The following is a 25,764-nucleotide window of genomic DNA, read 5'->3' as shown; positions in this document are numbered from 1 at the left end:
GACTAAACGGTGTCCTGCTGGAGTCTTCCTGGGTGATGTCTCTGTGTGTCTCCCCGCTAGTTTGACTAAACGGTGTCCTGCCGGAGTCTAGCTGGGTAATGTCTCTGTGTGTCTCCCCGCCTGTTTGACTAAACGGTGTCCTGCTGGAGTCTTCCTGGGTGATGTCTCTCTGTGTGTCTCCCCGCTAGTTTGACTAAACGGTGGCCTGCCGGAGTCTAGCTGGGTAATGTCTCTGTGTGTCTCCCCGCTAGTTTGACTAAACGGTGTCCTGCCGGAGTCTTCCTGGGTGATGTCTCTGTGTGTCTCCCCGCTAGTTTGACTAAACGGTGGCCTGCCGGAGTCTACCTGGGTGATGTCTCTGTGTGTCTCCCCGCTAGTTTGACTAAACGGTGGCCTGCTGGAGTCTTCCTGGGTGATGTCTCTGTGTGTCTCCCCGCCTGTTTGACTAAAAGGTGGCCTGCTGGAATCTTCCTGGGTGATGTCTCTGTGTGTCTCCCCGCTAGTTTGACTAAACGGTGGCCTGCCGGAGTCTTGCTGGGTGATGTCTCTGTGTGTCTCCCCGCCTGTTTGACTACACGGTGTCCTGCTGGAGTCTCCCTGGGCGATGTCTCTGTGTGTCTCCCCGCTAGTTTGACTAAACGGTGGCCTGCTGGAGTCTAGCTGGGTGATGTCTCTGTGTGTCTCCCCGCTAGTTTGACTAAACGGTGTCCTGCTGGAGTCTAACTGGGTGATGTTTTCTGTGTGTCTCCCTGCTAGTTTGACTAAACGGTGTCCTGCCGGAGTCTTCCTGGGTGATGTCTCTGTGTGTCTCCCTGCTAGTTTGACTAAACGGTGTCCTGCCGGAGTCTACCTGGGTGATGTCTCTGTGTGTCTCCCCGCTAGTTTGAGTAGACGGTGGCCAGCCGGAGTCTAACTGGGTGATGTCTCTGTGTGTCTCCCCGCCTGTTTGACTAAACGGTGTCCTGCTGGAGTCTTCCTGGGTGATGTCTCTGTGTGTCTCCCCGCCTGTTTGACTAAACGGTGGCCTGCCGGAGTCTCCCTGGGTGATGTCTCTGTGTGTCTCCCCGCCTGTTTGACTAAACGGTGTCCTGCCGGAGTCTCCCTGGGTGATGTCTCTGTGTGTCTCCCCGCTAGTTTGACTAAACGGTGGCCTGCTGGAGTCTAACTGGGCGATGTCTCTGTGTGTCTCCCCGCTAGTTTGACTAAACGGTGTCCTGCTGGAGTCTTCCTGGGTGATGTCTCTGTGTGTCTCCCCGCTAGTTTGACTAAACGGTGTCCTGCTGGAGTCTTCCTGGGTGATGTCTCTGTGTGTCTCCCCGCCTGTTTGAGTAAACGATGTCCTGCTGGAGTCTCCCTGGGCGATGTCTCTGTGTGTCTCCCCGCTAGTTTGACTAAACGGTGTCCTGCCGGAGTCTTCCTGGGTGATGTCTCTGTGTGTCTCCCCGCCTGTTTGACTAAACGATGTCCTGCTGGAGTCTCCCTGGGCGATGTCTCTGTGTGTCTCCCCGCTAGTTTGACTAAACGGTGGCCTGCCGGAGTCTAACTGGGTGATGTCTCTGTGTGTCTCCCCGCCTGTTTGACTAAACGGTGGCCTGCCGGAGTCTCCCTGGGTGATGTCTCTGTGTGTCTCCCCACTAGTTTGACTAAACGGTGTCCTGCTGGAGTCTCCCTGGGTGATGTCTCTGTGTGTCTCCCCGCTAGTTTGACTAAACGGTGTCCTGCTGGAGTCTCCCTGGGTGATGTCTCTGTGTGTCTCCCCGCTAGTTTGACTAAACGGTGGCCTGCCAGAGTCTCCCTGGGTGATGTCTCTGTGTGTCTCCCCGCTAGTTTGACTAAACGGTGGCCTGCCGGAGTCTTCCTGGGTGATGTCTCTGTGTGTCTCCCCGCTAGTTTGACTAAACGGTGTCCTGCTGGAGTCTCCCTGGGTGATGTCTCTGTGTGTCTCCCCGCCTGTTTGACTAAACGGTGTCCTGCCGGAGTCTTCCTGGGTGATGTCTCTGTGTGTCTCCCCGCTAGTTTGACTAAACGGTGTCCTGCTGGAGTCTACCTGGGTGATGTCTCTGTGTGTCTCCCCGCCTGTTTGACTAAACGGTGGCCTGCTGGAGTCTCCCTGGGTGATGTCTCTGTGTGTCTCCCCGCTAGTTTGACTAAACGGTGTCCTGCCGGAGTCTTCCTGGGTGATGTCTCTGTGTGTCTCCCCGCTAGTTTGACTAAACGGTGTCCTGCTGGAGTCTACCTGGGTGATGTCTCTGTGTGTCTCCCCGCCTGTTTGACTAAACGGTGGCCTACCGGAGTCTTCCTGGGCGATGTCTCTGTGTGTCTCCCCGCTAGTTTGACTAAACGGTGGCCTGCCGGAGTCTTCCTGGGCGATGTCTCTGTGTGTCTCCCCGCTAGTTTGACTAAACGGTGGCCTGCTGGAGTCTCCCTGGGTGATGTCTCTGTGTGTCTCCCCGCTAGTTTGACTAAACGGTGTCCTGCCGGAGTCTAACTGGGTGATGTCTCTCTGTGTGTGTCTCCCCGCTAGTTTGACTAAACGGTGGCCTGCCGGAGTCTAACTGGGTGATGTCTCTGTGTGTCTCCCCGCCTGTTTGACTAAACGGTGTCCTGCTGGAGTCTTCCTGGGTGATGTCTCTGTGTGTCTCCCCGCCTGTTTGACTAAACGGTGGCCTGCCGGAGTCTTCCTGGGCGATGTCTCTGTGTGTCTCCCCGCTAGTTTGACTAAACGGTGTCCTGCCGGAGTCTCCCTGGGTGATGTCTCTGTGTGTCTCCCCGCTAGTTTGACTAAACGGTGTCCTGCTGGAGTCTTCCTGGGTGATGTCTCTGTGTGTCTCCCCGCCTGTTTGACTAAACGGTGGCCTGCCGGAGTCTTCCTGGGCGATGTCTCTGTGTGTCTCCCCGCTAGTTTGACTAAACGGTGTCCTGCTGGAGTCTCCCTGGGCGATGTCTCTGTGTGTCTCCCCGCCTGTTTGACTAAACGGTGGCCTGCCGGAGTCTACCTGGGCGATGTCTCTGTGTGTCTCCCCGCCTGTTTGACTAAACGGTGTCCTGCTGGAGTCTTCCTGGGTGATGTCTCTGTGTGTCTCCCCGCTAGTTTGACTAAACGGTGTCCTGCTGGAGTCTACCTGGGCGATGTCTCTGTGTGTCTCCCCGCCTGTTTGACTAAACGGTGGCCTGCTGGAGTCTAACTGGGTGATGTCTCTGTGTGTCTCCCCGCCTGTTTGACTAAACGGTGGCCTGCTGGAGTCTACCTGGGTGATGTCTCTGTGTGTCTCCCCGCTAGTTTGACTAAACGGTGTCCTGCTGGAGTCTTCCTGGGTGATGTCTCTGTGTGTCTCCCCGCCTGTTTGACTAAACGGTGTCCTGCCGGAGTCTTCCTGGGCGATGTCTCTGTGTGTCTCCCCGCTAGTTTGACTAAACGGTGGCCTGCCGGAGTCTTCCTGGGTGATGTCTCTCTGTGTGTGTCTCCCCGCCTGTTTGACTAAACGGTGTCCTGCTGGAGTCTACCTGGGTGATGTCTCTCTGTGTCTCCCCGCCTGTTTGACTAAACGGTGTCCTGCCGGAGTCTCCCTGGGTGATGTCTCTCTGTGTGTCTCCCCGCTAGTTTGAGTACACGGTCGCCTGCCGGAGTCTTCCTGGGTGATGTCTCTGTGTGTCTCCCCGCTAGTTTGAGTACACGGTCGCCTGCCGGAGTTTTCCTGGGTGATGTCTCTGTGTGTCTCCCCGCTAGTTTGACTAAACGGTGTCCTGCTGGAGTCTTCCTGGGCGATGTCTCTCTGTGTGTCTCCCCGCTAGTTTGAGTACACGGTCGCCTGTGCCGTGAGTGTCCCCCACACGGAGCGCAGTGGTCACGCTAGGGTGCGGCGCAGAGTGGCGCAGGTCAGTGGTGTACCGCTCACCACGCACGCTCACCACCCGCTCACCACGCACGCTCACCACGCACGCTCACCACCCTCTCACCACGCACGCTCACCACGCACGCTCACCACGCACGCTCACCACGCGCGCTCATCTGGTAATTGCTGCTCACTCAGAGGAGGAGTTGGAGACGCTGCCGCTGAGACTGGAGCGTGCCACTAAGAGGGTGGGGCCTTACCATCAGCCCCACCAAAACTAAGCACCTGCCTGGGTATTTTGTACCATCGGACACTCCACCCCCCACAACTGCCCCATCGGTGATGGGGCAGTTGTGGAGAGAGTGGAGAGTTTCCCATACCTGGGCAGTGTGCTTATGATTGGCTGCGGTTTAACAGCAGAGGTCTCACTCCGAATCAGTCGAGCGGCAATATCTTTTCATCGGTTGCGTAACACTGTGTGGAAGCTACCTGGTCTGTCGCTCCGCACCAAGCTTCAGGTCTTCTCGGCCACGGTCATTCCCTCCCTTCTCTACGCTTGCGAAACGTGGACCCCCCTAATGGAACATCTTCGCCGGTTAGAAACATTTAGGCTGGCCTGCCTACGATCCATCCTGGGTTTAACTAGGCTGGATTGTGTGAGGAGCTCACAAATCCTTGAAAGATCTGGGCAAGGTCCCATCGGTGAGCTCCTCCGGCGGGCAAGGCTGCGATGGCTGGGTCATGTAGCCCGCATGCCCAGCCACCGCATGCCGAAGCAGCTTTTGTTCGGCCGGATCGAGTGGGCTAAGCGGGCGCGGCACGGGCTAGAGAAGAGATGGAGTGATGTGGTACAGGACGTGGAGCTGAGTGGACTTGCCGATGACTGGTACCAGCGGTGTCAAGATCGGCCTCTGTGGAGGAGGCTCGTGAAGGACGCTACTGGGCAGTTGGAGGCAGTCGCCCTCCAACAACAACGGAGGGCGGAGGAGCGACGCTCAGAACAACGAGCGGAGCGCCGGGTGGCTAAAGCACAGCAGGTTGGCACAGTAGGGGGCACAGGTGGTGCATCAGCCAGTCATCTCAGTCAGTCGACCCATGGCACCTGGGTCTGCCCCGTGACCTCCTGCCAGCGGGCGTTCGACACTTCACATGGCCTCCGGGTGCACATAGCCTGGCACAAGCGTCGTGGTGACATCACCGCCACTTAGTGGCGAATGGCGGTTGTTGTGTGTTACCCCGCGTGTCTGTGTGCGTGTCAGGCTGTGTATCTGTGTGTGTGTGTCTGTGTGTGTGTGTCACCCTGCGTGTCTGTGTGTGTGTCAGGCTGTGTGTGTGTGTATCTGTGTGCCTGTGTGTCTGCGTGTCTGTGTGTGTCACCCTGTGTGTCTGTGTGTGTATCACCCTGCGTGTCTGTGTGTGTGTCAGGCTGTGTGTCTGTGTGTGTGTCACCCCACGTGTCTGTGTGTGTGTGTCTGTGTGTCTGTGTGTGTGTCACCCTGCGTGTCTGTGTGTGTCACCCTGCGTGTCTGTGTGTGTCAGGCTGTGTATCTGTCTGTGTGTGTGTCACCCTGTGTGTCTGTGTGTGTCAGGCTGTGTGTGTCTGTGTGTGTGTGTCACCCTGTGTATCTGTGTGTGTCTGTGTGTGTGTGTCAGGCTGTGTACGCCTCCCCTAGCCGTGTGCGAATGGACGGCAAGGGCCAGGCCATGGAGCTCAGCTACCCACAGATCTTCTTCATGGTGCACGACTTTGACCAGGTACAATCCCCCACCCCCCCGTGTCTCCTGGTCTCTCCCCCTGTCTCCCCCTGTATCTCGCCGTGTCTCTCCCCGTGTCTCTCCCCGTGTCTCCCCGCGTCTCCCCGTGTCTCCCCGTGTCTCCCCGCGTCTCCCCGTGTCTCCCCGTGTCTCCCCCTGTCTCCCCCTGTATCTCACCGTGTCTCTCCCCGTGTCTCTCCCCGTGTCTCCCCGCGTCTCCCCGTGTCTCCCCGTGTCTCCCCGCGTCTCCCCGTGTCTCCCCCTGTCTCCCCCTGTATCTCGCCGTGTCTCTCCCCGTGTCTCTCCCCGTGTCTCCCCGCGTCTCCCCGTGTCTCCCCGCGTCTCCCCGTGTCTCCCCGTGTCTCTCCTCGTGTCTCTCCCCGTGTCTCTCCCCACGTGTCTCTCCCCACGTGTCTCTCCCCGTGTCTCCCCGTGTCTCTGCCCGTGTCTCTCCCCACGTGTCTCTCCCCGTGTCTCTCCCCATGTCTCCCCGTGTCTCTGCCCGGGTCTCTCCCCACGTGTCTCCCCGTGTCTCTCCCCGTGTCTCTCCGTCTCTCCCCCCGTGTATCTCCCCGTGTCTCTCCCCATGTGTCTCTCCCCGTGTCTCTCCCCACGTGTCTCTCCCCGTGTCTCTCCCCGTGTCTCTCCCAGTGTCTCTCCCCGTGTATCTCCCCGTGTCTCCCCCCGTGTCTCCCCGTGTCTCTCCCCGTGTCTCTCCCCGTGTCTCTCCCCGTGTATCTCCCCGTGTATCTCCCCGTGTCTCTGCCCGTGTCTCTCCCCACGTGTCTCCCCGTGTCTCTCCCCGTGTCTCCCCGTGTCTCCCCCTGTATCTCCCCATGTCTCCCTGTATCTCCCCGTGTCTCCCTGTATCTCCCTGTTTCTCCCCGTGTCTCCTGGTCTCTCCCCATGTCTCTCCCCGTGTCTCTCCCCGTGTCTCTCCCCGCGTCTCTCCACGTCTCCCTGTATCTCCCCGTGTCGCCTGGTGTCTCCCCGTATTTCCCCATGTCTCCCCGTGTCTCCCCGTGTCTCCCCGTGTCTCCCTGTATCTCCCTGTATCTCCCCGTGTCTCCTGGTCTCTCCTGCTGTATCTCCCCATGTCTCTCCCTGTGTCTCTCCCCATACCTCCCCGTGTCTCCCCATCTCTCTCCCTATATCCCCCGTGTCTCCCCATGTCTCCCTGTATCTCCCCGTGTCTCCCTGTATCTCCCCATGTCTCCCTGTGTCTCCCTGTATCTCTCTGTATCTCCCCGTGTCTCCTGGTCTCTCCCCCTGTCTCCACCTGTATCTCGCCGTGTCTCTCCCCGTGTCTCTCCCCGTGTCTCCCCGCGTCTCCCCACGTCTCCCTGTATCTCCCCGTGTCTCCTGGTGTCTCCCCGTGTCTCCCCGTGTCTCCCCGTGTCTCCCTGTATCTCCCCGTGTCTCCCCCTGTCTCCCCCTGTATGTCCGCGTGTCTCTCCCCGTGTCTCTCCCCGTGTCTCTCCCCATGTATCCCCGTGTCTCCCCGTGTCTCTCCCCGTGTCTCTCCCCACGTGTCTCTCCCCGTGTCTCTCCCCGTGTCTCCCCGTCTCTCCCCCCGTGTATCTCCCCGTGTCTCTCCCCACGTGTCTCTCCCCGTGTCTCTCCCCGTGTCTCTCCCCGTGTCTCTCCCCGTGTCTCTCCCCACGTGTCTCTCCCCACGTGTCTCTCCCCGTGTCTCTCCCCGTGTCTCCCCGTGTCTCTGCCCGTGTCTCTCCCCATGTGTCTCCCCGTGTCTCTCCCCGTGTCTCCCCGTCTCTCCCCCCGTGTATCTCCCCGTGTCTCTCCCCACGTGTCTCTCCCCGTGTCTCTCCCCACGTGTCTCTCCCCGTGTCTCTCCCCACGTGTCTCTCCCCGTGTCTCTCCCTGTGTCTCTCCCCGTGTCTCTCCCAGTGTCTCTCCCCGTGTATCTCCCCGTGTCTCCCCGTGTCTCTCCCCGTGTTTCACCCCGTGTCTCTCCCCGTGTCTCTCCCCGTGTATCTCCCCGTGTCTCTGCCCGTGTCTCTCCCCACGTGTCTCCCCGTGTCTCTCCCCGTGTCTCTCCCCATGTCTCCCCCTGTATCTCGCCGTGTCTCTCCCCGTGTCGCCCCATGTCTCCCCATGTCTCCCCGTGTCCCCCTGTATCTCCCCGTGTCTCCTGGTGTCTCCCCATGTCTCCCCCTGTATCTCCTCCCCCCCCCCCCCCCATCTCCTCCCCCCCGTGTCTCTCCGTGTCTTCTCTCCTTGAGTCTCCCCGTGTCTCCCCGTGTGTCTCAGTGTCTCCCCGTGTCTCACGGCGTCTCCCCCCGTATCTCACTGTATCTCCCCGTGTCTCCCCGTGTCTCCCCCTGTATCTCCCCATGTCTCCCCATGTCTCCCTGTATCTCCCCGTGTCTCCCTGTATCTCCCTGTTTCTCCCCGTGTCTCCTGGTCTCTCCCTCTGTCTCCACCTGTATCTCGCCGTGTCTCTCCCCGTGTCTCTCCCCGTGTCTCCCCGCGTCTCCCCACGTCTCCCTGTATCTCCCCGTGTCTCCCCGTGTCTCCCCGTGTCTCCCCCTGTCTCCCCCTGTATGTCCCCGTGTCTCTCCCCGTGTCTCTCCCCGTGTCTCTCCCCATGTATCCCCGTGTCTCCCCGTGTCTCCCCCTGTATCTCCCCCTGTATCTCCCCGTGTCTCTCCCCGTGTCTCCCCGTGTCTCTCCCCGTGTCTCTCCCCGTGTCTCTCCCCGTGTCTCCCCGTGTCTCCCCGTGTCTCCCCCTGTATCTCCCCGTGTCTCCTTGTGTCTCCCCGTGTCTCCCCATGTCTCCTGGTCTCTCCCCGTGTCTCCCCATGTCTCCACCTGTGTCTCCCCATGTCTCCACCTGTATCTCCCCGTGTCTCCCCATCTCTCCCTGTATCTCCCCGTGTCTCCCTGTATCTCCCTGTTTCTCCCCGTGTCTCCTGGTCTCTCCCGCTGTATCTCCCCGTGTCTCTCCCCGTGTCTCTCCCCATGTCTCCCCGTGTCTCTCCACGTCTCCCTGTATCTCCCCGTGTCTCCCTGTATCTCCCTGTTTCTCCCCGTGTCTCCTGGTCTCTTCCGCTGTATCTCCCCGTGTCTCTCCCCGTGTCTCTCCCCCTGTCCCTCCCCATGTCTCCCCGTGTCTCCCCATGTCTCCCCCTGTATCCCCGTGTCTCCCCATGTCTCCCTGTATCTCCCCGTGTCTTCCCATGTCTCCCCGTGTCTCCCCGTGTCTCCCTGTGTCTCCCTGTATCTCCCCGTGTCTTCCCATGTCTCCCCGTGTCTCCCCGTGTCTCCCCGTGTCTCCCTGTATCTCCCCGTGTCTCCCCCTGTCTCCCCCTGTATCTCCCCGTGTCTCTCCCCGTGTCTCTCCCCATGTCTCCCCGTATCTCCCCGTGTCTCTCCCCATGTCTCCCCGTGTCTCCCCGTGTCTCTCCCCGTGTCTCCCCCTGTGTCTCCCCCTGTGTCTCTCCCCGTGTCTCTCTCCGTGTCTCCCCCTGTATCTCCCCGTGTCTCCCCGTGTCTCCCCGTGTCTCCTTGTGTCTCCCCGTGTCTCCCCATGTCTCCTGGTCTCTCCCCGTGTCTCTCCCCATGTCTCCCCGTGTCTCCCCGTGTCTCCCCCTGTATCTCCCCATGTCTCCCTGTGTCTCCCCGTGTCTTCCCATGTCTCCTGGTCTCTCCCCGTGTCTCCCCGTGTCTCCCTGTGTCTCCCCGTGTCTTCCCATGTCTCCCCCCGTGTCTCCCCGTGTCTCCCCCTGTGTCTCCCCGTGTCTCCCCCTGTATCTCCCCGTGTCTCCCCGTGTCTTCCCGTGTCTCCCCATGTCTCTCTGTATCTCCCCGTGTCTCCTGGTCTCTCCCTGTATCTCCCCGTGTCTCCCCGTGTCTCCCCGTGTCTCCCCGTGTCTCCCCATGTCTCCCTGTATCTCCCCGTGTCTCCTGGTCTCTCCCCGTGTCTCCCCGTGTCTCCTGGTCTCCCCCTGTATATGCCCGTGTCTCCCCGTGTCTCCCCGTGTCTCCCCATGTCTCCCTGTATCTCCCCGTGTCTCCTGGTCTCTCCCCGTGTCTCCCCCCGTGTCTCCCCATGCGTCTCCCCCCGTGTCTCCCTGCGTCTCTCCCCCCGTGTCTCCCCCCGTGTCTCCCTGCGTCTCCCCCTGTGTCTCCCCCCGTGTCTCCCCGTGTCTCCCCGTGTCTCCCCGTGTCTCTCCGTGTCTCCCCCCGTGTCTCCCCCCGTGTCTCCCCATGCGTCTCCCCCCGTGTCTCCCCCCGTGTCTCCCCATGTCTCCCTGTATCTCCCCGTGTCTCCTGGTCTCTCCCTGTATCTCCCCGTGTCTCCCCGTGTCTCCCCGTGTCTCCCCATGTCTCCTGGTCTCCCCCTGTATCTCCCCGTGTCTCCCCGTGTCTCCCCGTGTCTCCCCATGTCTCTCTGTATCTCCCCGTGTCTCCTGGTCTCTCCCTGTATCTCCCCGTGTCTCCTGGTCTCCCCCTGTATATCCCCATGTCTCCCCGTGTCTCCCCGTGTCTCCCCATGTCTCCCTGTATCTCCCCGTGTCTCCTGGTCTCTCCCCGTGTCTCCCCCCGTGTCTCCCCATGCGTCTCCCCCTGCGTCTCCCCCTGTGTCTCCCTGTGTCTCCCCATGTCTCCCTGTATCTCCCCGTGTCTCCTGGTCTCTCCCCGTGTCTCCCCATGTCTCTCTGTATCTCTCCGTTTCTCCTGGTCTCTCCCCGTGTCTCCCCCCGTGTCTCCCCATGCGTCTCCCCCCGTGTCTCCCCATGTCTCCCTGTATCTCCCCGTGTCTCCCCATGTCTCCCCATGTCTCCTGGTCTCTCCCCGTGTCTCCTGGTCTCTCCCCGTGTCTCCTGGTCTCCCCCCGTGTCTCTCCCCGTGTCTCCCCCCGTGTCTCCCCATGCGTCTCCCCCCGTGTCTCCCCCCGTGTCTCCCCGTGTCTCCCCATGTCTCCCTGTATCTCCCCGTGTCTCCTGGTCTCTCCCCGTGTCTCCTGGTCTCTCCCCGTGTCTCCCTGCGTCTCCCCCCGTGTCTCCCCATGCGTCTCCCCCGTGTCTCCCCTGCAGGTGTTTGGAGACCTGTGTCTCCCCATGCGTCTCCCCCCGTGTCTCCCCCCGTGTCTCCCTGCGTCTCCCCCTGTGTCTCCCCATGCGTCTCCCCCCGTGTCTCCCTGCGTCTCTCCCTGTGTCTCTCCCCGTGTCTCCCTGCGTCTCCCCCCGTGTCTCCCCATGCGTCTCCCCCCGTGTCTCCCCTGCGTCTCCCCCTGTGTCTCCCCATGCGTCTCCCCCCGTGTCTCCCCCCGTGTCTCCCCATGTGTCTCCCCCCGTGTCTCCCCTGCAGGTGTTTGGAGACCTGTGTCTCCACGCGGGAGACATGGTCTGCGTTGAGCTCTGCGCCCGCGACCTCTCGCGGTCAAAGGTCGGGGTCATCTTCCAGGGGTCGATACGCTACGAGGTCCTGAAGAGAGCTCACGACAGGAGGGTACGGGGACACGCACGGAGACACACGGGGAGACACGGGGAGACACGGGGACACACGGGGAGACACACGGGGAGACACAGGGAGACACGGGGACACACGGGGAGACACACGGGGAGACACACGGGGAGACACGGGGAGACACGGGGACACAGGGGACACAGGGGACACACGGGGAGACACGGGGAGACACGGGGAGACACGTGGAGACACGGAGACACACACGGGGAGACACGGGGAGACACGGGGAGACATGGGGAGACACGGGGAGACACGGGGAGACACGTGGAGACACGGGGACACGCACGGAGACACACACGGGGAGACACGGGGACACACGGGGAGACACGGGGAGACACGGGGACACACGGGGACACACGGAGACACACGGGGAGACACGGGGGAGACACAGAGACACACGGGGGGAGACACACGGGGGGAGACACACGGGGGAGACACACGGAGGGAGACACACGGGGGGAGACACACGGAGGGAGACACACGGAGGGAGACACACGGAGAGAGACACAAGAGGGGAGACACACGGAGAGAGACACACGGAGAGAGACACACGGGTGCGAGACACACGGGGAAGACACACGGGGGAGACACACGGAGGGAGACACACGGAGGGAGACACACGGGGAGAGACACATGGAGGGAGACACACGGAGAGAGACACACGGAGGGAGACACACGGGGGAGACACACGGAGGGAGACACACGGAGGGAGACACACAGAGGGAGACACACGGAGGGAGACACACGGAGGGAGACACACGGGGGGAGGGAGACACACGGAGGGAGACACATGGAGGGAGACACACGGGGGGAGGGAGACACATGGGGGGAGGGAGACACACGGGGAGAGACACACGGAGGGAGACACACGGGGGGAGACACACGGAGGGAGACACACGGAGGGAGACACGGAGGGAGACACACGGGCGCGAGACACACGGAGGGAGACACACGGGCGCGAGACACACGGGTGCGAGACAGACAGAGAGACACACATGGAGACAGACACACAGAGAGACACACACGGGCGTGAGACACACACAGGGACACACACAGAGAGACACACACGGAGACAGACACGGGCGCGAGACGCTACGCGTTTGCTCAAAGCCGATCCCCCGCCTCTGTCAGCCAGGGTCTCTGGGGAGGTCCTGACCGCGTACCCAAAGCAGCCATTGCAGCTGCATGAGTCACAGTCCTAAACCTCGCCCATTTACCCTCGACATCAGGAGGAGTCGGGGACGATGCCAATCCCAGCCGCAAGCGATGATGAAATTCTCGCTTGCAACTTTCATCAGATAACTGAGACCAGGCCACTTTAGGTTGGAATGGGGTCCTGGGTGTACACCCACCACCGGAGTGGAAGAATGGCAGGCGCATCTTACAGATGACTAGTCGATGGTCAGAGGGCAGATCAGCTCCACGGTAGGTCCTGGTGTCAAGGACATGGGCTCGCATTCGCTGGTCCGTCACTATGTAGTCTAGCAGATGTTCTTGCTTGAACCCGGCATGCATCCATGATGTTGTGTGGATGCGCCGATGCCGGAACAGCGTGTTGGTAATTACAAGCCCATGGGCTGCACAAAAATCTAGCAGCCTCCTACCGTTGTTATTGAGCTGATCTGGCCCATGCCCTCCAATCACTCCAGACCAGGTGCTAGTATCATGACCAACTCGGGCATTGAAGTCATCCAACATGATGACTCTATCCCGAGGGGCCACTTTAGCCAGCACCTGTGACAGGAGGTCATAGAAGGCATCTGACTCATCGGCTTTGCCTGCATCCCTCCACGGATGTTCATCTTCGGTGGGGGCATAAGTAACCACGACCACCATTCCTCGCCTCCGGTTGATGGGAAGGCGGGCCCAAAGTAGCCTGGGGCTTACAGCTTCCCACATCTCACCGCCACGCTCCCACGCCCCCTTCATTCTTTTGTTCAAAAGAAGAGCCACACCATGTTGTTTGGCAGTCTGCTGCCCCGAGTAGAGGACTGTCCACCCCTCATGGTGGCAGGAGCCAGAGCCGGTCCACCGGACCTCCTGAATGCCGCATAGATCCAGGCGGTACCGGTCCAGCTCCCGACAGAGGAGTGGCAGCCTCTCCTCCGCAGTGAGCGTTCGAACATTCCACGTGGCCACCCGTAGTGGCTTTTCGTTGTTTCTGGAGTAGCCCCGAGGGTTGAGATTCAATCTCCTGGCTCCGCCAATTGGGGTTTGGCCAGGAGACGTCATAGACGCCTGGCCCCCCGGGGCCTCCGGCACAAGCTTATTAGTTACATTTTTAATTCGTGGTTTAGTGGAAATTTATTGAAGGTGGAGGGGTTACCAGCCCCTCGCACCCGTCCAGAGCCCCCGTTTAGCCACTGGGGTGGTCACAGACGCCATGAAGGGAGGAGCCAATCAGAATTGGCCATCCCCCCACAGCACTGTCCACGACAGAGTTGCCCGTCCGGCACCGCGAGGAGGTAGGGGGTTGTTTTGCCGGACGGGCGTGAGACGCACACAGAGACGCACACACGGAGACAGACACAGAGACACACACACGGAGACACACACACAGAGAGACACACGGAGACAGACACACAGGGAGACAGACACACGGAGCCAGACACGGAGACAGACACAGGGACACACACACGGAGACACACACACACAGAGACACACACGGAGACAGACACACGGAGCCAGACACGGAGACAGACACAGGGACACACACAGAGAGACACACGGAGACAGACACAAGAGAGACACACGGGCGCGAGACAGACACACAGAGAGACACACACACAGAGACAGACACACACGGAGACAGACACACACACAGGGAGACAGACACACACACACACGGAGACAGACACAGACACACACACACACACGGAGACAGACAGACACACACACGGAGACAGACACAGACACACACACACACGGAGACAGACAGACACACACACACACGGAGACAGACAGACACACACACACACAGGGAGACAGACAGACACAGACACACACACGGAGACAGACACACACACACACACGGAGACAGACACACACACACACGGAGACAGACACACACGGAGACAGACACACACACACACACGGAGACAGACAGACACACACACACACACACACGGAGACAGACAGACACACACACACACACGGAGACAGACAGACACACACACACACACACGGAGACAGACAGACACACACACACACGGAGACAGACAGACACACACACGGGCGCGAGACGCTACGCGTTTGCTCGAAGCCGATCCCCCGCCCGTGTTCCTGAATCCATCCGTGCGGCAGCAGGCCCGGGGGCTGCCGGGCCCGCTGCGCCTCCTGTGGAGGCCGCTACCGCTACCGCTGCTACCGCCACCCCTACCGCTACCGCTACCGCCCACGACCTTCGTGAGGATGCGGGGGCCCGGCGGGAAGGGCCGTGCCGAGATGGCCGTGAGCGGCGTCGCCGGGGACAACGCCCCCCACCGTCCCCATGGCAACCGGCGGGGGGAGACGCGGGGGGGAGACGCGGAGACGGCGGGGGATGGAGGTGGTGGTGGAGGTGGTGGAGGAGGAGGAGGAGGTTGGGTGACAGGTGAGGGAAGAGACACGTGGGAGGGAGAGACACGTGGTGGGGAGAGACATGTGGGGGAGAGACACGTGGGGAGACACGTGGGGAGACACGTGGGGGGAGAGACACGTGGGGGGGAGACGTGGGGGAGAGACACGTGGGGAGACACGTGGTGGGGAGACACGGGGGGAGACACGTGGGGAGAGACACGTGGTGGGGAGAGACATGTGGGGGAGAGACACGTGGGGAGACACGTGGGGAGACACGTGGTGGGGAGAGACACGTGGTGGGGAGAGACACGTGGGGAGACACGTGGGGGGAGACACGTGGGGAGAGACACGTGGGGAGACACGTGGGGAGACACGTGGTGGGGAGAGACACGTGGGGAGACACGTGGGGAGACACGTGGGGGGAGACACGTGGGGAGACACGTGGGGAGGGAGAGACACGTGGGGAGACACGTGGGGAGACACGTGGGGAGACACGTGGGGGGACACGTGGGGGGACACGTGGGGAGACACGTGGTGGGGAGACACGTGGTGGGGAGAGACACGTGGTGGGGAGAGACACGTGGGGAGACACGTGGGGAGACACGTGGTGGGGAGACACGTGGTGGGGAGAGACACGGGGGGAGACACGTGGGGGGGAGAGACACGTGGGGGGGAGAGACGCGTGGGGGAGAGACGTGGGGGGGAGAGACACGTGGGGGGAGAGACACGTGGGGGGGAGAGACGTGGGGAGACACGTGGTGGGGAGACACGTGGGGGGGAGAGACACGTGGGGGGGAGAGACACGTGGGGGGAGAGACACGTGGGGGGGAGAGACACGTGGTGGGGAGAGACACGTGGGGAGAGACACGTGGTGGGGAGAGACACGTGGTGGGGAGAGACACGTGGTGGGGAGAGACACGTGGGGAGAGAGACACGTGGTGGGGAGAGACACGTGGGGAGAGACACGTGGGGAGACACGTGGGGAGACACGTGGTGGGGAGACACGTGGTGGGGAGAGACACGGGGGGAGACACGTGGGGGGGAGAGACACGTGGGGGGGAGAGACGCGTGGGGGAGAGACGTGGGGGGGAGAGACACGTGGGGGGAGAGACACGTGGGGGGGAGAGACGTGGGGAGACACGTGGTGGGGAGACACGTGGGGGGGAGAGACACGTGGTGGGGAGAGACACGTGGGGAGAGAGACACGTGGTGGGGAGAGACACGTGGGGAGAGACACGTGGTGGGGAGAGACACGTGGTGGGGAGAGACACGTGGTGGGGAGAGACACGTGGGGAGACACGTGGGGGAGAGAGACACGTGGGAGGGAGAGACACGTGGGGGAGACACGTGGGGGAGAGAGACACGTGGGAGGGAGAGACACGGGGTGGGGAGAGACACGTGGGGGGACACGTGGTGGGGAGAGACACGTGGTGGGAGACACGTGGTGGGGAGACACGTGGGGAGACACGTGGGAGGGAGAGACACGTGGTGGGGAGAGACACGTGGTGGGGAGAGACACGTGGGAGGGAGAGACACGGGGTGGGGAGAGACACGTGGTGGGGAGAGACACGTGGTGGGGAGAGACACGTGGGAGGGAGAGACACGTGGTGGGGAGAGAGACACGTGGTGGGGAGAGACACGTGGTGGGGAGAGACACGTGGGAGGGAGAGACACGTGGTGGGGAGAGACACGTGGGGGGAGAGACACGTGGGAGGGAGAGACACGTGGTGGGGAGAGACACGTGGGGGGGAGAGACACGTGGTGGGGAGAGACACGTGGTGGGGAGAGACACGTGGTGGGGAGAGACACGTGGGGGGAGAGACACGTGGTGGGGAGAGACACGTGGTGGGGAGAGACACGTGGTGGGGAGAGACACGTGGGGGGAGAGACACGTGGGAGGGAGAGACACGTGGGGGGAGAGACACGTGGTGGGGAGACACGTGGTGGGGAGAGACACGTGGGGGGGAGAGACACGTGGTGGGGAGAGACACGTGGGGAGAGAGACACGTGGTGGGGAGAGACACGTGGGGAGAGACACGTGGTGGGGAGAGACACGTGGTGGGGAGAGACACGTGGTGGGGAGAGACACGTGGGGAGACACGTGGGGGAGAGAGACACGTGGGAGGGAGAGACACGTGGGGGAGACACGTGGGGGAGAGAGACACGTGGGAGGGAGAGACACGGGGTGGGGAGAGACACGTGGGGGGACACGTGGTGGGGAGAGACACGTGGTGGGAGACACGTGGTGGGGAGACACGTGGGGAGACACGTGGGAGGGAGAGACACGTGGTGGGGAGAGACACGTGGTGGGGAGAGACACGTGGGAGGGAGAGACACGGGGTGGGGAGAGACACGTGGTGGGGAGAGACACGTGGTGGGGAGAGACACGTGGGAGGGAGAGACACGTGGTGGGGAGAGAGACACGTGGTGGGGAGAGACACGTGGTGGGGAGAGACACGTGGGAGGGAGAGACACGTGGTGGGGAGAGACACGTGGGGGGAGAGACACGTGGGAGGGAGAGACACGTGGTGGGGAGAGACACGTGGGGGGGAGAGACACGTGGTGGGGAGAGACACGTGGTGGGGAGAGACACGTGGTGGGGAGAGACACGTGGGGGGAGAGACACGTGGTGGGGAGAGACACGTGGTGGGGAGAGACACGTGGTGGGGAGAGACACGTGGGGGGAGAGACACGTGGGAGGGAGAGACACGTGGGGGGAGAGACACGTGGTGGGGAGACACGTGGTGGGGAGAGACACGTGGGGGGGAGAGACACGTGGTGGGGAGAGACACGTGGGGAGAGAGACACGTGGTGGGGAGAGACACGTGGGGAGAGACACGTGGTGGGGAGAGACACGTGGTGGGGAGAGACACGTGGGGAGACACGTGGGGGAGAGAGACACGTGGGAGGGAGAGACACGTGGGGGAGACACGTGGGGGAGAGAGACACGTGGGAGGGAGAGACACGGGGTGGGGAGAGACACGTGGGGGGACACGTGGTGGGGAGAGACACGTGGTGGGAGACACGTGGTGGGGAGACACGTGGGGAGACACGTGGGGAGAGAGACACGTGGTGGGGAGAGACACGTGGTGGGGAGAGACACGTGGTGGGGAGAGACACGTGGTGGGGAGAGACACGTGGGAGGGAGAGACACGTGGTGGGGAGAGACACGTGGTGGGGAGAGACACGTGGGAGGGAGAGACACGTGGTGGGGAGAGACACGTGGTGGGGAGAGACACGTGGTGGGGAGAGACACGTGGGGGGAGAGACACGTGGGAGGGAGAGACACGTGGTGGGGAGAGACACGTGGGGGGGAGAGACACGTGGTGGGGAGAGACACGTGGTGGGGAGAGACACGTGGTGGGGAGAGACACGTGGGGGGAGAGACACGTGGTGGGGAGAGACACGTGGGAGGGAGAGACACGGGGTGGGGAGAGACACGTGGTGGGGAGAGACACGTGGTGGGGAGAGACACGTGGGGGGACACGTGGTGGGGAGAGACACGTGGTGGGGAGAGACACGTGGGAGGGAGAGACACGTGGTGGGGAGAGACACGTGGTGGGGAGAGACACGTGGGAGGGAGAGACACGGGGTGGGGAGAGACACGTGGGGGGACACGTGGTGGGGAGAGACACGTGGTGGGGAGAGACACGTGGTGGGGAGAGACACGTGGGAGGGAGAGACACGTGGTGGGGAGAGAGACACGTGGTGGGGAGAGACACGTGGGGGGGAGAGACACGTGGTGGGGAGAGACACGTGGTGGGGAGAGACACGTGGTGGGGAGAGACACGTGGGGGGAGAGACACGTGGTGGGGAGAGACACGTGGTGGGGAGAGACACGTGGTGGGGAGAGACACGTGGGGGGAGAGACACGTGGGAGGGAGAGACACGTGGTGGGGAGACACGTGGGAGGGAGAGACACGTGGGGGGGAGAGACACGTGGTGGGGAGAGACACGTGGGGGGGAGAGACACGTGGTGGGGAGAGACACGTGGTGGGGAGAGACACGTGGGGGAGACACGGGAGGGAGACACGTGGGAGGGAGACACGTGGGGGAGAGACACGTGGGGGAGAGACACGTGGGGGGACACGTGGGGAGAGACACGTGGGGGGAGAGACACGTGGGAGGGAGAGACACGTGGGGGGAGAGACACGTGGTGGGGAGACACGTGGTGGGGAGAGACACGTGGGGGGGAGAGACACGTGGTGGGGAGAGACACGTGGGGGAGACACGGGAGGGAGACACGTGGGGGAGAGACACGTGGGGGAGAGACACGTGGGGGGACACGTGGGGAGAGACACGTGGGGGGGAGACACGTGGGGAGACACTTGGGGAGACACGTGGTGGGGAGAGAGACACGTGGTGGGGAGAGAGACGTGGTGGGGAGAGACACGTGGGGGGGAGAGACACGTGGGGAGACACGGGGGAGAGACGGGGGGAGACACGTGGGGGAGACACGTGGTGGGGAGACGTGGGGGGAGAGACACGTGGGGGAGAGACACGTGGGGGGAGACACGTGGGGGAGAGACACGTGGGGGGAGACACGTGGGGGAGAGACACGTGGTGGGGAGAGACACGTGAGAGAGACACGTGGGGGGGAGAGACACGTGGTGGGGAGAGACACGTGGGGAGACACGTGGGGGGGAGAGACACGTGAGAGAGACACGTGGGGGGGGAGAGACACGTGGGGGGGAGACACGTGGGGGGGAGAGACACGTGGGGGGGAGAGACACGTGGGGGGGAGACACGTGGGAGGGAGAGACACGTGGGTGGACACGTGGGGGAGAGACACGTGGGGAGACACGTGGGGGAGACACGTGGGGAGACACGTGGGGGAGAGACACGTGGGGAGACACGTGGGGGGGAGACGTGGGGGAGACACGTGGGGGAGACACGTGGGGGGAGACACGTGGGGGAGACACGTGGGGGAGACACGTGGGGGAGACACGTGGGGGAGACACGTGGGGGAGACACGTGGGGGAGACACGTGGGGGAGACACGTGGGGGAGACACGTGGGGGAGACACGTGGGGGAGACACGTGGGGGAGACACGTGGGGGAGACACGTGGGGGAGACACGGGGAGGGAGAGACGGGGGGTAGACACGCGGGGAGACACGTGGGGGGAGAGACACGCGGGGAGACACGCGGAGAGACACGTGGAGGGAGAGACGGGGGGTAGACACGCGGAGAGACACGTGGGGGGAGAGACACGTGGGGGGGAGACACGTGGGGGGGAGACACGTGGGGGGAGAGACACGTGGGAGGAGAGACACGTGGGAGAGACACGTGGGGGGGAGAGACACGTGGGGGGGAGACACGTGGGGGGGAGACACGTGGGGGGGAGACACGTGGGGGAGAGACACGTGGGGGGGAGACACGTGGGGGAAGAGACACGGGGGGAGACACGTGGGGGAGACACGTGGGGGAGACACGTGGGAGAGAGACACGTAGGGAGACACGGGGAGAGAGACACGTAGGGAGACACGGGGAGAGAGACGTGTGTGTGTGTGTGTGTGCGCGTGCACGCATAGACGCTGCTGCTGCTGTTCGCGGACAGCACTTGCCCCTACAGCCCTGCTAGAGGCTACCTGGGGGATCTTTGTCTGTGTCTGTCTGCAGGCTCCGTGCTTTCGTCCTGGCTCAGGCGCTCCGTCCCGACGGCGGACACGCCCCTGTCCGCCAGACTCACGTACATCAGCCTGCCCTGCAGTGCCATCATTAACGGTGAGACACAGAGACACACACAGAGACACACACACAGAGACACACACAGAGACACACACAGAGACACGCCCCTGTCCGCCAGACTCACGTACATCAGCCTGCCCTGCAGCACCATCATCAACGGTGATACACAGAGACACACACAGAGACACACAGACACACACACAGAGACACACACAGAGACACACACAGAGACACACACAGAGACACGCCCCTGTCCGCCAGACTCACGTACATCAGCCTGCCCTGCAGCGCCATCATCAACGGTGATACACAGAGACACACACAGAGACACACACAGAGACACACACAGAGACACACACAGAGACACATACAGAGACACAAGCAGAGACACACGCAGAGACACACGCAGAGACACACACAGAGACACACGCAGAGACACACAGAGACACACACACAGAGACACACAGAGACACGCACAGAGACACACACAGAGACACACACAGAGACACACACAGAGACACACACAGAGACACACACAGAGACACACACAGAGACACACACAGAGACACACACAGAGACACTCGCAGAGACACAGAGACACACGCAGAGACACACACAGAGACACACACAGAGACACAGAGACACACACAGAGACACACACAGAGACACACACAGAGACACATACAGAGACACACGCAGAGACACACGCAGAGACACACAGAGACACACACACAGAGACACACAGAGACACACACAGAGACACACACAGAGACACGCACAGAGACACACACAGAGACACGCACAGAGACACGCACAGAGACACACACAGAGACACACACAGAGACACTCGCAGAGACACAGAGACACACGCAGAGACACACACAGAGACACACACAGAGACACAGAGACACACACAGAGACACACACAGAGACACACACAGAGACACATACAGAGACACAAGCAGAGACACACGCAGAGACACACGCAGAGACACACACAGAGACACACGCAGAGACACACAGAGACACACACAGAGACACACAGAGACACACACAGAGACACACGCAGAGACACACGCAGAGACACACACACAGAGACACACACACACAGACACACACAGACACACACACAGAGACACACACAGAGACACACAGAGACACACGCAGAGACACACGCAGAGACACACGCAGAGACACACACAGAGACACACACAGAGAGACACACACAGAGAGACACGCACAGAGACACATACAGAGACACACACAGAGACACACACAGAGACACACACACAGAGACACACGCAGAGACACACACAGAGACACACACAGAGACACACACAGAGACACACAGAGACACACACACAGAGACACACACAGAGACACACACAGAGATACACACAGAGACACACACACAGAGACACACACACAGAGACACAGAGACACAGAGACACACACAGAGACACACACAGAGACACACGCAGAGACACACGCAGAGACACACACAGAGACACACACAGAGACACACACACCGAGACACAGAGACACACACCGAGACACACACACCGAGACACAGAGACACACACCGAGACACTCACACACAGAGACACACACACACACAGAGACACACGCAGAGACACACGCAGAGACACACGCAGAGACACACGCAGAGACACACACACAGAGACACACACACAGAGACACACGCAGAGACACACGCAGAGACACACGCAGAGACACACACAGAGACACACACACCGAGACACAGAGACACACACCGAGACACACACACCGAGACACAGAGACACACACCGAGACACTCACACACAGAGACACACACACAGACACACACATATACAGAGACACACACAGAGACACAGAGACACACACAGAGACACACACAGAGAGAAGAAGACATGGACACACACCCACTTTAGTTTTGTGCAGCTATCTAAACGTGTCTCCCTCTCCGTGTCTCCCTCCCCCTCCTCCCCGTGTCTCCCTCTCCCCCTCCTCCCCGTGTCTCCCTCCTCCTCCCCGTGTCTCCCTCTCTCCGTGTCTCCGTCTCCTCCTCCCCGTGTCTCCCCCTCCCCGTATCTCCCTCTCCCCGTGTCTCCCTCTCCCCGTGTCTCCCTCTCCCCGTGTCTCCTCTCCCCGTGTCTCCCTCCTCCCTCCCTGTGTCTCCGTCTCCCTCTCCCCGTGTCTCCCTCTCCCCGTGTCTCCCTCTCCCCGTGTCTCCGTCTCCCTCTCCCCGTGTCTCCCTCTCCCCGTGTCTCCGTCTCCCTCTCCCCGTGTCTCCCTCTCCCCGTGTCTCCGTCTCCCTCTCCCCGTGTCTCCCTCTCCCCGTGTCTCCTCCTCCCTCTCCCCGTGTCTCCCTCCTCCCTCTCCCCGTGTCTCCCTCCTCCCTCCCCGTGTCTCCCCCTCCTCGTGTCTCCCTCTCCCCCTCCCCGTGTCACCCTCTCCCCCTCCCCGTGTCTCCCTCTCCCCGTGTCTCTGTCTCCCTCTCCCCGTGTCTCCCTCTCCCCGTGTCTCCCGCTCCCCGTGTCTCCGTTTCCCCGTGTCTCCGTCTCCCTCTCCCCGTGTCTCCCTCTCCCCGTCTCCTCCTCCCTCTCCCCGTGTCTCCCTCTCCCCGTGTCTCCGTCTCCCTCTCCCCGTGTCTCCCTCTCCCCGTGTCTCCCTCTCCCCGTGTCTCCCTCTCCCCGTGTCTCCTCCTCCCCGTGTCTCCGTCTCCCTCTCCCCGTGTCTCCCTCTCCCCGTGTCTCCCTCTCCCCGTGTCTCCCTCTCCCCGTGTCTCCGTCTCCCTCTCCCCGTGTCTCCCTCTCCCCGTGTCTCCCTCTCCCCGTGTCTCCCTCTCCCCGTGTCTCCCTCTCCTCGTGTCTCCCTCTCCCCGTGTCTCCCTCCTCCCTCCCCCTCCACCAGATGTCCTGGAGCTCCGACAGACCCCCGTCCTGCTCGCGTGACACAAACAACACACTACACACACATATACTACATACACAAACAACACACACAACACAAACAACACACACACTACCCACACACACTACACACACATATACTACACACACTACACACACACACTACACATATACTACACACTATACACACTACACACACTACATACACTACACACACTACACACACATACACAAACAACACACACAACACAAACAACACACACACACTACACATATACTACACACTACACACACTGCACACACTACACACTACACACACTACACACACACACCACACTACACACACACACATCTACTACACATATACTACACACACACAAACAACACACACACACTACACACACAACACACAAACAACACACACACTACACACACACGCTACACATATACTACACACTATACACACACACACACTACACACACACACAACACTACACACACACTACACATATACTACACACTATACACACTACACACTATACACACTACACACTATACACACTACACACACTACACACACACCACACTACACACACACATCTACTACACATATACTACACACACACTACACACACACACTACACATATACTACACACTATACACACTACACACTATACACACTACACACTATACACACTACACACTATACACACACTACACAACCTACACACCACTACACACACCCCACACACTACTACACAGACACTACACACACCACACACACCACTACACACACCACACACACACCACATACACAACACACACACACCACACACACTACACACACACTACACACACTACACACACACCACATACACACTACTACACACACTACACACACCACACACACCACTACACAGACACACTACACACACCACACACACCACTACACACACCACTACACACACCACACACACACACTACACACACACCACACACCACACACACCACACACACACTACACACACACCACACACACTACACACACTACACACACACACACCACACACACACCACACACACACACATTGGCGTGCCAGGCTAGGTGCAGCAAAGGGGGGTCACTGGGCGGGTGGGGAGGGGTGCGGTCAGAGAGAGGCACACTGACAAAGGGCCCCCGGGTAGCCTTCCCGGACTGTCGGGGCAAGTGCTGTTATTACTCCCCACTCTCGAGCCTCCTTGTCAATAAAGTCTTGGGGTGTGTGCACTGTGTCCTGTCCGAGTCTACCTACGCGTGTCCCAAACCACCACCACCACCTGTGTGTCGTGTGTGGTGTATGCGTAGTTTGTGTGGTGTGTGCATATGGTGTGGTGTGTGTGTGTATGGTGTGGTGTGTGTGTGTTTAGTGTGTGGTGTGTGTATGTGGTGAGTGGGTGAGTGAGTGAGTGACACGGGCTAGAGAAGAGATGGAGTGATGAGTGATGGGTGAGTGTGTGGGTGAGTGGATGAGTGAGTGACACGGGCTAGAGAAGAGATGGAGTGATGGGTGAGTGTGTGGGTGAGTGGGTGAGTGAGTGGCACGGGCTAGAGAAGAGATGGAGTGATGGGTGAGTGTGTGGGTGAGTGACACGGGCTAGAGAAGAGATGGAGTGATGGGTGAGTGAGTGAGTGACACGGGCTAGAGAAGAGATGGAGTGATGGGTGAGTGGGTGAGTGAATGGGTGAGTGGGTGAGTGAATGGGTGAGTGGGTGAGTGAGTGACACGGGCTAGAGAAGAGATGGAGTGATGGGTGAGTGGGTGAGTGAGTGACACGGGCTAGAGAAGAGATGGAGTGTGTGGGTGAGTGAGTGACATGGGCTAGAGAAGAGATGGAGTGATGGGTGAGTGGGTGAGTGTGTGAGTGGGTGAGTGAGTGACACGGGCTAGAGAAGAGATGGAGTGTGTGGGTGAGTGAGTGATACGGGCTAGAGAAGAGATGGAGTGATGGGTGATTGGGTGAGGAGTGGGTGAGTGAGTGACACGGGCTAGAGATGGAGTGATGGGTGAGTGGGTGAGTGAGTGGGTGAGTGGGGGGGGTGAGTGAGTGGATAGTGATGGTTGAGTGGGTAAGTGAGTGGGTGACACGGGCTAGAGAAGAGATGGAGTGATGGGTGAGTGAGTGGGTGAGTAAGTGGGTGACACGGGCTAGAGAAGAGATGGAATGATGGGTGAGTGGGTGAGTGATGGGTGAGTGAGTGGGTGAGTAAGTGGGTGACACGGGCTAGAGAAGAGATGGAGTGATGAGTGAGTGATGGGTGAGTGGGTGAGTGAGTGAGTGGGTGAGTGATGGGTGAGTGGGTGAGTGATGGGTGGGTGAGTGAGTGGGTGAGTGATGGGTGAGTGAGTGAGTGGGTGAGTGAGTGAGTGGGTGAGTGAGTGGGTGAGTGATGGGTGAGTGGGTGAGTGAGTGGGTGAGTGGGTGAGTGATGGGTGAGTGATGGGTGAGTGGGTGAGTGAGTGGGTGAGTAGATGGGTGAGT

At 60.8% G+C, this 25,764-nt stretch overlaps 1 protein-coding gene across 5 annotated transcripts in view; it reads left to right on the top strand.

The window, feature by feature from the left end:
• Positions 1-24,509, top strand: part of LOC116958678 (uncharacterized protein KIAA0930 homolog) — a 41,233-nt gene extending 16,724 nt beyond the window's left edge. For 2 of the 5 annotated variants that reach the window (XM_076058870.1, XM_032981415.2), the window contains 6 exons: positions 3,793-3,876; positions 5,487-5,588; positions 10,923-11,063; positions 14,385-14,673; positions 20,260-20,364; positions 23,245-24,509. In XM_076058870.1, coding sequence (XP_075914985.1) covers positions 3,793-3,876; positions 5,487-5,588; positions 10,923-11,063; positions 14,385-14,673; positions 20,260-20,364; positions 23,245-23,285 — 762 coding nt within the window. In that variant the 3' untranslated portion in view covers positions 23,286-24,509. The remainder of the gene's footprint in view (positions 1-3,792; positions 3,877-5,486; positions 5,589-10,922; positions 11,064-14,384; positions 14,674-20,259; positions 20,365-23,244) is intronic. The other 3 variants (XM_076058868.1, XM_076058867.1, XM_076058869.1) reach the window with 3 other exon arrangements.
• The last annotated feature ends 1,255 nt before the right edge of the window (positions 24,510-25,764 follow it).

Source organism: Petromyzon marinus (genome assembly GCF_048934315.1).
Source record: "Petromyzon marinus isolate PM22_M1 ecotype Great Lakes invasive population chromosome 80 unlocalized genomic scaffold, UKy_Petmar_22M1.pri1.0 chr80_unloc.1, whole genome shotgun sequence".
Classification (NCBI taxonomy): Eukaryota; Metazoa; Chordata; class Hyperoartia; order Petromyzontiformes; family Petromyzontidae; genus Petromyzon; species Petromyzon marinus.
The sequence above is the reverse complement of the archived record's forward strand: the minus strand, read 5'-3'. Positions and strand labels throughout refer to the sequence as shown.